General features: G+C 37.4%; 1 protein-coding gene across 3 annotated transcripts in view; it reads right to left on the bottom strand.

The window, feature by feature from the left end:
• Positions 1–15,005, bottom strand: part of CALCR (calcitonin receptor) — a 270,509-nt gene that overhangs the window by 83,494 nt on the left and 172,010 nt on the right. For all 3 annotated transcript variants that reach the window (XM_075125860.1, XM_075125859.1, XM_048838162.2), the window contains 2 exons: positions 10,378–10,490; positions 4,687–4,778 (listed from right to left, as the gene is read on the bottom strand). In XM_075125860.1, coding sequence (XP_074981961.1) covers positions 4,687–4,778; positions 10,378–10,490 — 205 coding nt within the window. The remainder of the gene's footprint in view (positions 1–4,686; positions 4,779–10,377; positions 10,491–15,005) is intronic.

The following is a 15,005-nucleotide window of genomic DNA, read 5'->3' as shown; positions in this document are numbered from 1 at the left end:
TTATAACTATAAGAAAGAGAGAGGAATCTTGCCCTATCACAAAAGTGCCAGTAAAGTGAATAGTTCACAAAATACTGAGCAGTTTTTCGCATAGTAAATACGGTTTTCATACCCATGTTCCTTCTCAGCTCTCCTTTAATACCTTTGTCTGAATTTTGTAAAACAAATTCAAAGTTTAGTCACTTTAGAATTGGATAAGAATTTGCAAATTCAAACAAAAAGTGTTTTTTCCTTATATATCTTTATAATTCTATTAGTATGTCTAGTAGACTCAGGGCCATATTCTCAGCTAGTGGCATAGCCCCAAAGATCTCAAAGAAGATAAGTTGATTTACACTAATTGAGGAGCTGACCCATATGCTTTGATATTGCCAATATATATGCAGGTGAAATTTGGATCAAAGAAACACAAGCAAAATTAACACATTTTAAATTGAGCACAATTTTATCTAACAGAAACAGTTTTCTCCCTTGTACACCTCTAACGTGTATCCTTCTAATGCACCTACCCTTCATCAAGCTGTCTAGAAGCTGTAAACAAAGGTAAGGGACACATATCTAAGATTAGATCTTTAGCTGTGTAGAACTACTGCCTCGCTACCCATGTATTTCAAATCACTGCCATCAATCATTAAATAGTCCAGGCCAGTGGGTCTCTCTCTCTCTCCCCCATAAACAAAACGACTCTATCTTTCTATCCCTCCTCCACTCCTGTCTCTTCACTGATTAAACTACCATCTCATCTTCAACATGATTTTCTTTGACAGATTTGGAGAGCAAGATTTTTTCCCATCTTTTTGACCTACTCTCCCAACAGAACTTCCTTGACTGCTTCCAAATTGGCTTTCAATCACTTCCCAGTACTAAAAATACTGAAAATAATATGGCACCTTGTCACACCAAATCATCCTGGTTTGTGCACCAGCATAACTAATGGATAGTTTGTTTTAGCCTGACGTGAATTTTTAAGACTAAATTATTATCTCCAAATAAATACAGGTTTATAATAAAAAGCTTGCAGATTTTTAATTACTACTGATTGTCATTATTGTGCAATTACTCTTTCTTATGCACTGTATAAGAACCTTTTTAGAGAAAAAGATGTTTGTCATATTTCCTGTTTTCCATACTCTTGAAGTCTTCTATATATATGTTTTGCAATTAGCTTAATTGGTTTTGATGTTGCTTTCTTTCTGTTCAGCTCTTGAAAGATGCAAACTTATTCTGGAACTGAAATTCCAGTAGGATATAATTGTGCGCATTACTTGTTTTGATGCAGACATACTTTTAAAATTGTCATGCTTTTGTTGTGGTGTGGAGTGGAGAAAGTTTTTCTGAGTGGCTTTTTATCACGCAGATTTGGAAATATTTAACTAGTCTTTGAAATTTGCAGTTGTCCTACAATTAGTTTTGGTTGTGTTGTGCTGTGGGGGGGAGGAGGGAAAGGATAGCTCAGTGGTTTGAGCATTGACCTGCTAAACCCAGGATTGTGAGTTCAATCCTTGAGGGGGCCATTTAGGGATCTGGGGCAAAAATTGGGCATTGGTCCTGCTTTGAGCAGGGGGTTGGACGAGATGACCTCCTGAGGTCCCTTCCAACCCTGATATTCTATGATTCTATGATGGTCCACATTTCCCTATTTGTGAGTTAGAGTTCTGGGGATGGATCCTCACCTGGTGTTGACTGGTATAGTATCAGCTGTGGACCTGGTCCCTAACCCCAGAAGTTTTTTTAAAATTTGTCTGTGTCATTCCTTCTGTTTCGTCAAAATATTTGTGAATATGCACTATCAGTGCTGCAGGTTTAGTTTATTATATAATGATGAAAGCAAGTACTGTACTAATGTTGCTTAACAACAACACGTCTGGTGTAAATCAGCATAGCTTCAGTGACGTCAAGGCAGATTTACCCCAGATGAGGATCTTCCCCAATGATTCATCTTTATGTTTGAACATTTTCCTTGTAATTTGCATTCACGTGTGCGAGCGCTCTCTCTCTCTCTCACACACACACACACACACACACACACAAACACAGCAGCCGCCATTAAGAAGTCATCACTGACCAAGAGTTACCATACATTGGTATCTATGATACTCTAAATACAATGAAAAGTTAGGTAAGAACAAATTGGGGTACTTAAACTGTTAAAAATGCTGTTTTTTTAGTTAGGGTGACTACTAGGGCTGTCAACTAATTGCAGTTAACTCACAAGATTAACTCAAAAAAATGAATTGCGATTAATCAGTTTTAAATCACATTGTTAAACAATAGAATACTGATTAAATTTCTTAAATATTTTGCATGTTTTTCTGCCTTTTCATATATATTGTTTTCTGTGTTGTAATTGAAATCAAAGAGTATATTATTTTTGATTACAAATATTTGCACTGTAAAAATGATAAACAAAAGAAATAGTATTTTTCAATTTACCTCATACAAGTGCTGTGGCGCAATCTCTTTGTTCTGAAAGTGCAACTTAGAAATGTTGATTTTTTGTGTTACATAACTGCATTCAAAAACAAAACAATGTAAAACTTCAGAGCCTCCAAGTCCATTCAGTCCTACTTCTTGTTCAGCTGATCATTAAGACAAACCAGTTTGCTTACATTTACAGGAGATAATGCTGCTCTCTTCTTATTTTACAGTGTCACCAGAAAGTGAGAACAGGCATTCACATGGCATTTTTGTAGCGGCATTGCAAGGTATTTACGTGCCAGATTTGCTAAAGATTCATATGTCCCTTCATGCTTCGGCCACCATTCCAGAGGACATGCTTCCATGCTGATGATGCTCATTAAAAAAATGTGTTAATTAAATTTGTGACTGAATTCCTTGGGGGAGAATTATATGTCCCCTGTTCTGTTTTACCCACATTCTGCCATATATTTCATGTTATAGCAGTCTCGGATGACGACCCAACACATGTTGTTTATTTTAGGAACACTTTCACTGCAGATTTGACAAAATGCAAACAAGGTACCAATGTGAGATTTCTAAAGAAAGCTACAGCACTCGACCCAAGGTTTAAGAATCTGAAGTGCCTTCCAAAATCTGAGAGGGAGGCGGTGTGGAGCATGCTTTCAGAAGTCTTAAAGGAGCAACACTCCCATGCGGAAACTACAGAACCCGAACCACCAAAAATAAAATCAACCTTCTGCTGGTGGCATCTGACTCAGATGATGAAAATGAACATGCTTCGGTCCGCACTGCTTTGGATTGTTATCAAGCAGAACCCGTCATCAGCATGGACGCATGTCCCCTGGAATGGTGGTTGAAGCATGAAGGGACATATGAATCCTTTAGCACATCTGGCACGTAAATATCTTATGACGCCGGCTACAACAGTGCCATGAGAATGCCTGTTCTCACTTTCAGGTGACATTGTAAACAAGAAGAGGGCAGCATTATCTCCTGAAAATGAAAACAAACTCGTTTGTCTGAGCAATTGACTGAACAAGAAGTAGGTCTGAGTGGACTTGCAGACTAAAATTTTACATTGTTTTATTTTTGAATGCAGGTTTTTTTACATAATTCTACGTTTGTAAGTTCAACTTTCATGATAAAGAGATTGCACTACAATACTTGTATTAGGTGAATTGAAAAATATTATTTCTTTAGCTTTTTTACAGTGCAAATACTTGAAATAAATAAAATATGAAGTGAGCACTGTACACAATGTATTCTGTATTGTAATTTAAATCAATATATTTGAAAATGTAGAAAACATCCAAAAATATTTAAATAAATGGTATTCTATTATTGTGTAACAGTGCGATTAATTGCTTGATTAATCATGATGGATTTTTTTAATCGTGTGATTAATCACGATTAATTTTTTTAATTACTTGACAGCCCTAGTGACTACCATTTCTCTTTACTGAAAACAGCAGGCTCTGTTCTGCCCTCCAATAGCCCTATACTACTCTCACTGAAGTTAATGGAAATTGTGAATATATATCTGAAGCAGAATTGAATCCAGGGAGATACCTCTGCCACTTCGACAGAGATATTTCATAAAAAGCTATATGCCAGACTTACACTGTGAAGTATACAATTTTATTGTCCTAATTAAGCTGCTATACAGATGTTGCAAATATTTTTATGAACATCAAGACCCTTTCAAACTCCTTCCACAAGATCTCACTTTATAACCTCCAGTAGGATTCAGAGGATGATTACACCCTATGTAATTTGTTTCAGGTTCACTGGGTTTCTGGTCCGTGGCCCAGATCAGCAATTGATGAGGAGTATTATACAACTGAGGTCAGAGAATGGTGGACCCCAAATTATAACCCAGTAGGATCCTTTGGTATTACAATAGCTACCAGCATACTCAAAGAGTCAATAGGCAACTGGTGAATCAGTGAGGCCTAATGAATCCCCAGTCACACCACCGTTCTACTGGCCACACCTCGGATGCCAACCATAAAGAGGATAGTGATATACGATCCAGGCTATATGCACTACTGAAAGATCCCTGTACATTGGAGAGATCCTCCTGCGATCATGTACTTTAAGATTACTTGGCACAAGAACTGGGCATATAAATTTCTTCCCGTATTATCAGGAACAATAATAATAAGTGATCATAACTGTCAAGTCCCCCTGTATTCCCACAACCACTCCTAGCATTTGGTAATATGTCAGAGAAGAAAAAAAGCAGAAGCTGAAAGAAACACTTACTTGAAATAGAAGAAAATCCCCAGGGAAATCAACAGTGAAGTTATAGACAAAGCATGGCCTACTATAGCCATATAATAAAGTATGAATGCCATCTGGAATAAAAAAAAAAAAAGAAAACGTGAAAAACTAGCAAGGAGCAATTTAATTCTTATTGTGCGCAAGAATTTGCAAAACCAGCCAAACAATTTTGATTTATTTTGATTTAGAAGCTTATTTGAGATACTCCTGAAACATTCACAATACATTAAAAGGCATGACTAAAAGTAAAGAGATGAGATTAAGTGTTTTTTCACAAGCAGGGTCTGCTTCTGCCCCCAAAGGCAATGGCAAAATTCCAATTAACTTTAAGGGGAAACAATTAGATTTATTAGAACAAAAAATCAGATCCATATTGCAAATGCCACTCAAAACACATGGCACATTCTTCAAAAAATACTTTGGAAAAACAATTTGTGTTAATTAAACTTCCCATGTCTGAGTCTCCTCTCACTTACACCAATACGAAGAAGTAAGTCCATGGGACAAATTCTGCTCTCAGACTGATGTAAATCCAGTGAAACTGCGTGGCCAATAGGCGTTACACCAATCAAAAGCTGTTATAAGTGGCAGGAAAAACAGACACCTGGTCGATATCACCAAAATATAAAATAGGCTTATTCATGTTTCATTTGCTGTCAATTTACTACTGAAACAAAATCACATGCAACAGCACTGGCTATAGAATGCTGCATTATTCAAATGTCATATTTGTTCTTGGCCAAGCCCTTGAGTGTCCTTGAGCTATAGAATGATTTCTGGAAACTGGCAGCTGGGAAGTCTCCACTATTACCTTCTTTAATGAAAGGATTGATATTTTAGTAGCATACTCTGAGAAATCATTTATTAGCTGGTCTGCTAGGCTTCCTTTCTGTCTGGAGATGCTTCATTAGTTCTTCTTTTGTTCCACACAAGAAGTTTCCCTTTTTCGTCTTAAATAATTAAATGAACTCTTTTTAAAGGAATGTCCTCCTCCACAAAATACTTAAGTACCATACCAGCATTTCAGGCATTGTTTTCCTATTCATCACTGCCCCACTGCCCTCCCTTTTCCTCCTGTGTTTCTGGCAATGTGGGAAGAATTGAGGGAGAAGGGGTGTTTCAACAACACTTTGAGATCACTCATCTTCAGTTAGCATCTAGCTAGCTTCTAATTACCCAGCTTTCTTTAGTCGTGCTGCATGTGATTCTAAATTTATGGGAGTTATGAACACAATTTGCAGTTTCATTAAAAAAAAAAAGCAGAAAAATTAGTTCTTCACGGTACAGGGGTATTTTTTTAAACTACTCAATGCTCTTGCCATTTTACAGTTATGGTGTCAAGTCCTGCTGCCACTGGCTTAAATGGGAGCAGGACTGGGAGTCTTTTTTGTTTGTTTGTTTACACTGAAGTAACTTTACACAGTTCTGGACATCTTAGTGGACATAAAGTGGGTGTAAATATAATTGGCCAGATTATTGGTACCTACCAGAGTATTGTATAGTGGCCACAGTGTATATAAGCCTATTTGAATGTATAACCTGGAGTTTGACTGTTTCTGCACACACAGTAGTGAGGGTGCAAGGAGCCTTCCACCTCTTTATGTTCCTACACAGTGATCAGCCACAATATGGGTGGAGAGTGCAAATGCTAGGCTAGCTGCTCTGGTGATGATAGAAACTCCACATAGAAGAGGGTAGGATGTAGTGAGGACAGGGTAACTTTCTTGACTATCTGATTAGAATACTATTTTTTCATGTATGTTCCTTGTCGTTCCTTGACTGTTTGCTGAAGTTATGCTGTTGCTTTTATGCATGTCCTAGTTAGCACATCTTCATAGCCAGAACTTAGTTCACACAGAAACCATCCCTAAACTTTTTGATTTGTTGTTGCTCTTGTACACCAAGATTGCTATGAACCAGCTATAAAATGGAAAAGAACTATGGGTATTTACATACAAATGAAAGTACCAAGTATGTTTGTGTGTGTTTATCCTGAAAGACTGAAACCTGTTCAAACTGTCAAACATTCATTTTAGGGCTATGAAGGCATTTTTAAACACATTACCTCAAAGTCAGCAATAACATTTGTGATAACACCATAAAAGCATACTGTGTGTTTGTTCAATGCAGATTTCTAAAAATTAAATGAAGGTAAATCTGAATGCATTGGACTGTCAAATAATACATCATATAGTGTCTCTGCACAACTGTAACAGCCTCTGCAGTGTAGACTAATGAACTGCTATATCCTACAAATATAGAATATTTGGTATCTCCTATTAAATCAGGACATATGTTGAACTGTTCTAGTAACTCTGTATTCCTAAAAACTCCACCTTGTTCTATCTCATCTCCCATTTAGGATTTATAAAGCTTTGTATATAGCTTTTTGTCTTCAGTATGGAATGCTACTAAATGAAATACTTTTGATGGTCACTTTTTTCAACAAAAAGAAAAAGAGTACTTGTGGCACCTTAGAGACTAACCAATTTATTTGAGCATGAGCTTTCGTGAGCTACAGCTCACTGCATCCGATGAAGTTAGCTGTAGCTCACAAAAGCTCATGCTCAAATAAATTGGTTAGTCTCTAAGGTGCCACAAGTACTCCTTTTCTTTTTGCGAATACAGATTAACATGGCTGTTACTCTGAAACTTTTTTCAACATTTCTTAACTGGAAGGAACACTTTGTTAAAGGTAATCTTAGAAAATAACACCTCTTATTCCAATACTAATGAGATTATCAGTATATACTGGTTAGAAGTTTATAAATTAAGCACACTCTTGGTTTAGGAATATATGGATTAAAGGTAAGCGGCCAACTTGGCATAACTATAGAGATGGGATCCTGCTGCAGAAAAATAAAATGGAAAATACAGAAAGACGTAACATATGCAAAAGTTTCCTTTGTATTTTATCTGCACTTTAGCTGAATTATGTTCAAAATTCTTCTTCTGGAAGGCATGCTTAATAGATAACAGAACTACATTTTTGCCTGTCGGTATTGTGCTCATATCTAGAAAAATGACGTTTTCACAGTCCTTTTATTCAATGCCTTTGGGACCTCAAGTTGTTACTATTACTATAATAGTTGTTACTATAATTGTCTGTGTCACACATAGGTTAGCACATTTTACACCAATGGTTCTTTATGGTAAAGAAAAATCATCTCAGATCAGTCCAATAGATCTTTCCAATACACTGTAGAATGGTCCGTTACTGAGTATAACCGGACATTAGGTAGCTGTTTAGAAAACAAAAACAAATGAGGGTCTGGCTCTTTTCCTTCTCGAATTCCAAGGAGTCAAATTATTTACTGTAATCAAAGTTTTCTGGGGTTCCACTCAGATTTCAGAAACGTGTTGATTTTGATAAGCACCCCTAAGTTTATATTTTTTAAAGCTTTTCCTCACATTTCTTGGTCCTTGTCTCTTTTTGTGTCACCTTTGGTTCAGTATTCTTAATTCTCTCCTCAAGGTTAGCATCCTAATCCTGCAGACAATTTATGCACATATTTAACTTTACTCACATAAGTAGGGCCATTGATTTCAGTGGAATTGTTACATGTTTAAAGTTAAGTGTATGCAGCTTTGTAGGACTTTCTGGCTGAGCAGTGTCTTTGTATCAACTTATTTTCAAAGGGCTCGAATGCAGGGCAATGACTTTTACTTGTGAAAATGTGGGTTGTTTTTTTTTTTTTTTTTTAAGTCATGCTAAGATTTAGCCCAGAAGAAATACCATCAACAGCTGGAGTTGCTTGTCACAGTAACTTCAAATGAAATGTTAAACTGAAGCTTCACTAGCACTGGGCAAATAAGTAAAAATAATAGTCATTTAAAATTATTATTACAAAATTCGTTATATTAATTGATCACAAATTCTTCATCCAGTTATTAGCCCAGCTCTAGGGATGGGTAAATAATTTAAAAAATACTATCAAATAGGGGGACAAATGTGAAATGTATAGAGTAAATATTTGAAGGCTTATAACAAGATTATAACAGGGTTCAAAAAAAGAACTAGATAAATTCATGGAGAATAGGTCCATTAATGGCTATTAGCCAGGATGGGCAGGGATAGTGTCCCTAGCCTTTGTTTGCCAGAAGCTGGGAATGGGCACCAGGGAATTGAACACTTGATGATTACCTGTTCTGTTCATTCCCTCTGGGGCACCAGCCATTGGCCACTGTCAGAAGACAGGATACTGGACTAGATGGACCTTTGGTCTGACTCAGTATGGCCATTCCTAAGTTCTTATGTTTGATCAGCTCTAATCCTTTCCTTGGCTTAGTTATGTCACTATTTCATGGGATATTTTCCATATCTGGCTAACTATGTCAGTTATGGAGACAGTAGATCCTATAAAGTTGATATCTGTCTAGTATAAAATAGAGAGAGATGACCAACTCATTTTAGAAAGGTAATAAACTGTACTCAGATAGTAAAAATGTTTAGTTCCTATCATCCTAGGTAAACTGGAACTAGTTCTGTACCCTATAGGTGAAAGGTTTTATACCATACTAGAAATCCTTTGTGTAATTTAGTTTTCCAACTGCTTTTTTAATGAGAAAAAAAATCACCAGATGATCACGTTGATGGACAGGATAGAAGGAGCCACTGAAGTAGGTCCATATAATACATATTTACCTACCATAAATGAATATTCGAAGTAAAAAAAAGTGTCAGAGTAGCAAAAAACATTTCAAAACTCATTGATGTACTGATGGACATTGATAATTCATTTCAACCCATAGATTTGCTAGAGACCACAAAATTCTGGGTTGAATGTTTTATACAAATAAAATACAATTAAGTTTTTTTTTAATTTATCATTGTACCATTTTCTGTATTCGCTTTTCCCATGTTCTGTACCCATGTCCATTTCTTTTGGCAAATTCACAGTGGGTATATGATCCAAAATAGTGCTCCCACCCCGCAGATTTATGCATGTGCTTACCGCTACATATTCTGAGTGGCCCCACTGACTTCAATGGAGCTACTCACCGTGCATAAACGGACATGTGCACGTCTTTACAAGATCAAGGTCTAAATGTTTCCAGAAAAATTACGTCTAGTCTGTTCTACAGTATAAGTAATTGACTGTTGTGGAGCACACACAACTCCTAATGAAATTAATTGGAGTTGTAGGTGCTCAGCATCTCTCAGAAACAAGTCCTAACCGGCATGGCACAATATACCATAAAAGCACAGTGAATCTACTGTGTCTCTATGATCTCTTGGAGAGAGCAACAGTAACACATTGATTCATGGCTTGCAGGGGGTTTGCTCTTTCAGCAAAGACTGACACAAATGAATGTGCTCATGTGAATAGCCACATTAAATTCAAGGGTTTCCAGGATAAGGGCCTAAGATTGCTATAGTCCACTGAAATATAATAATTATCTAAGAAGCTTTTATTCTGAAGCAACCTCCTTTCCCCACAGAATTCACATGCCAATATATAATTTAAAATACTTGATAAAAACATATACCTTAGTGGCAGTACACAAAAAAAAACAACAAGTAATTGGATCATCTCTTACATTGTCAAGACTCCAGCTAATCTGCGATATTCTGGCTAAACTTTAGATCATATAAATTTATCACAGATAATGTGCTGTTGGCCCAGCTCAATATCAGTCTCAGAAAATACTGAAATGTTAATCAGAGCCTACCTTCAATTTTTCAGAGGTGAAGGAGTTACACAGTGTATAGTTGGACCAAGTCCGATTGCTCTCTGGATGTCGGAACCAATTTCCTGTTTCATCACAGTATTTTGAAGCCCTTTCTGTCAACAAAATGCAAGTGTTACTATTTTAGTGCATGAACATTACAAAAATCCCAGCTTCATTTAGATGCAATAAATTATGCAATAACTCAATACGAAAAGGCAACTGAAAATTGTTTGTGTGTGAGAGCAATGCCAAAACCTGCTAACTGAACAATGCCGGCACACCTGGATGCTCATTCACAAACACACACATACCTTGTCTTTGCACAACCTGGTATGTTCACACATTCTCAGTTTTCATGCCCAACTGTGCTTGCATGTAGTTTGTTGGTGCAAGGAGTTTCTGAAAACCTGACCTTTAAGGGAATAGCCTGACACCATTACACAGGCACAAAAGGACTGAAATAGTTAGCAGAGCTTCAAGAAAGGGGAGTGAGGGGCATCTGACTCTGGAGAAGCCATAAATGGGAATCTTTACCCCTTGCAATTTATGGATCAACACGGAGTTCCTCTCTCCAAGGCAGTGCAGTGAGGCCACAGGTGGGACTAGTAGGCTGATAAACTATATGGCTAAAAACACGGGTAAAACAAGCAATGGGGAGTGGGAACAAAGCAAATAATGTCTTCTGTCACAGCCCATGAGCCACAGTAGTGGCTACGCAGTCACTGTGCTGGCAGTGTTTGTGTGAGCGCGCATGCGCGTGAGACAGATAATTCTGTACTCTCTCTCTTTAAGCCCCAAACTCACTGAAGTCAATGGGAGTTTTGCCTGCATTGAGATTTTAAGATTGGTCACACCACTGGTGAAAAAACTTCAGCAAGTAGGTATCCTGGTGATTTATAAAAACCTAGGGTGGACAGACGCTATAGGAAACAGTCCATACCTTCAGTTTCATTTGAAATGGTGACAAGCAGTGTCTGTTTAGTTAATTTACTGCATGTAGGGATCCTGTCCACATGTGTACATAGTCTCAACTACTGAGTGCTGAGCACTCCAGCTTGATTCTCCAGCATCATAGCCTTGGCTTGAAGTGGTTTCCATTACATATAGGATTCACAGTTTGATTCAATGGCTTTCAGCATCCCCATTATAAAAATTGTTCCAGCACCCCTGTCCAGCATTGTTTTGTAAAAATGCGCTATACAGAGAATTACATGTCAACATCTGGGCCAAATCCTGCCATCCATATTCAATCCTCACTCACCTGGAACTCAATGGAAAGCCTGGTTGAGCAAGAACTCAGATTTGGGCCATAGCTGTGAACGGCTGGTGTTTTCTGGGACTGAGGTGAACTCTTTTAAAATAACATAAAAGTTATTTTAATTTTCACCTCGTCTAACTTTGTAGTTGTATTAGATCAATAGCCATATCAGCAACATTTCCGATCAATACAGTTTTACAGAACAGATTAATAATATTTGCACATATACATACTTTGTTCACTCTGTGCATTAATTTTCTTCTTGAATTCTGATATTGTGTGATTTATTTTAATTCTTAAGATTTATCCTTCCCCACATACTAATGAAAAAAGCAAGTGAATGCACCGACAAGACAAAGATTTATATAGAGCGTGTTATCCTTCTATGACCAGACACATGCATGATTTAGAAATAGTTGGAAGACTTGGAAATAGTACATTTTACATGCTTCAAAAAAGAACACTCTTGAAATAGCTGCGAGTTTCAGATCAACAGCTCTGGGGGCCTACTGTATAAAATCAGTACGTGCACAGGCAATACAGAGAGGAAAAGTACACATTATCTCAGCCTTCCATCAATTTAACTTAGATAATCTTAGACTGCATTCATAGCATCTTTCCCATTGTACTCATTGCCAGATATTATCTAAAGCTGGAATGAGTTTCAGTCATAAATAGAGATTAACAGTTACTATACTACAGAACACAATGTACAGAGTTTTACCTACTATTCTATGGTACTGCACACTGTATAAAGCTTTGCTGATATGCTATGGATCATAACATTCCTAACATCCATCTCTGTATTCTGATGTCTGAGTTGTGCTCTGAGGTTCAGAGGGTAATCTTCTGTCTAGTACTTTCCATTTAGCCCAGAAAAACATCGTTGATCCTGGTTTGGTGGCTTTTTCCTCTATCCCCTTACTGCCCTCTGATTTCTCTCATTCACTCTCCCTCATCAGAAAGTGCAGTGTGTGATGTTAGTGTGTTGATCAGTGTGTCTCTTTTTCCGATAAGTCATTTAGTAAGTTTGACTCCCAGGCAGTGAGCAAAGATCATCAGTCAAGGGGCAATTTTCTTTAGCAACACTCTCTGATGTTGGCGGTTTATAAATAATTAGTGACAGGCTAGCGGGTTTGGAGCTCATCTGCCTGTGACAAACCTGAGATGTGGTAGTCGGATCATAGACTCGTAGATATTAAGGTCAGAAGGGCCCATTATGATCATCTAGTCTGACCTCCTGCACAATGAAGGCCACAGAATCTCCACCCACCCACGCCTGCAATAAACCTCTCACCTATGTCTGAGTTATTGAAGTCCTCAAATCATGGTTTAAAGACTTCAAGGTGCAGAGAATCCTCCAGCAAATGACCCATGCCCCATGCTACAGAGGAAGGCGAAAAACCCCCAGGGCCTCTTCCAATCTGCCCTGGAGGAAAATTCCTTCCCGACCCCAAATATGGCGATCAGCTGAACCCTTAGCACGTGGGCAAGATTCACCAGCCAGATACCCAGGAAAGAATTCTCTGTAGTAACTCAGATCTCACCCCATCTAACATCCCATCACAGGCCATTGGGCCTATTTGACATGAATAGTTGAAGATCAATTAATTGCCAAAATCATGTTATCCCATCATACCGTCTCCTCCATAAACGTATTGAGTTTAATCGTGAAGCCAGATAGGTCTTTTGCCCCCACTGCTTTCCCTGGAAGGCTATTCCAGAACTTCACTCCTCTGATGGTTAGAAACCTTCGTCTAATTTCAAGTCTAAACTTCCCGATGGCCAGTTTATATACATTTGTTCTTGTGTCCACATTGGTACTGAGCTTAAATAATTCCTCTCCCTCTCCGGTATTTATCCCTCTGATATATTTATAGAGAGTAATCATGTTAGGGAAGATTAGCATTTGAAGCAGTTTTATATGAGTTGCCTCCCACCCCTATATGATAAATCAGGTGCCTCATCCTGGGGCATCGTGCTCTTTCCCAATGCCCACTATACTGACTCTCACAGTAAAAATATTTGATTTCTGTTTTAAACCTACTATTCTGGATTTAAATGAAGTACTGGCCATTTAACCCAGGCTTTGCTTTGAGCTGTTCTGCTGGCTGTTTTTAAGGCAATGTGACTAGAGCGGTCCTAGAGTAGGCATTGGGCTATGAGGTCAGGATACTTAGTCTTTTCTTTTTTGAATCAACACAAGTACTAGTAACAGAGGGCTTTAAAAATAATAAAATAATGTGTGATGGAAGGACAAGATTTATATCTGTGTATCAACAGGGGGAAACAAAAGTGGCGGTCTTTGGAGCATTCAAATGATATGAATTATTGCAAATATGACGTTTTGATTGTGAACTGTTCATTTGGACTATTCATCATTCATATTCTGGGACTGGAGCACTGAAATATTTTAAACAAGTTAACAAGGAGCAATAAACAATCAGATACATAGTTTTGTATGAAAAATTATTCATGCTAAAATTAATGAAGCTTTTAGGATTCATAACCATTTTCAAGAGTAAGCCAGAAGTCATTTTCATGTCACAAATATATTGCCCCATGAGTCCCTGTGAAACAAACTTGATAGTTTTATTCAATGATCAGCTTTTTCACTATTAGATCAACTCCACTGATAACAGACTTCTGTGAGCTTTTAAATTTTTTGATTGTTGCAACTAAACATTTTCTTTTATGTCAGCAAATGCTAGTAGTTGGATTGTTTTTGCCATTCTCTGGATAGAAGTGATGCATGCTTTGCCTCACTGACTCTACACACCCCACAGATGGATGAATAGCTGATATCCCTACAGAGCATCTGATTTATGTACGTCCACCAATAAATTATTTATAGAAAAAATATTTCAACTAACAGATAAATGTTTATATCACACAGAAGCCCATATAAAGCTTCAACTCCAATGTTGTCATCATAATAAAAAAAATATCAGAAAAGTCCACGAGAAGCTAAGCCAAAATATATATAATATAAGCATATTATGTACCTTGGGGAAATAAATAATTAATTCAAAACTATAACTGTCCATCAGGATGAAAAGAGGAACAGAAGTGCACAGGAGAGAGAGGAGGAAAAAAAAAAGACCCTGAAGGACTTGAGGGTGAGTGGACAGAGATTTAAACTGGAACAATAGATTTTTTTTTTTTAAATTTAACCCTGAACAGAATGATGTCACCTCAAAATGTATATAAACTGAGGCTGTCCTTCCATATTTGGACTACGGTAACATAGATATGGCATTTAAACTTTACTCATTAAGCCAAATAGAGGCCTGATATAAGAGGATGCAGTGCCCTAATAAATTAGGGGTAACTGTGATATTTTGGTTTCTGAGTAACAGCCATGTTAGTC

This window comes from Caretta caretta, chromosome 2, assembly GCF_965140235.1.
Source record: "Caretta caretta isolate rCarCar2 chromosome 2, rCarCar1.hap1, whole genome shotgun sequence".
NCBI lineage: Eukaryota > Metazoa > Chordata > Testudines > Cheloniidae > Caretta > Caretta caretta.
This window is presented reverse-complemented; position numbering and strand designations above follow the sequence as displayed.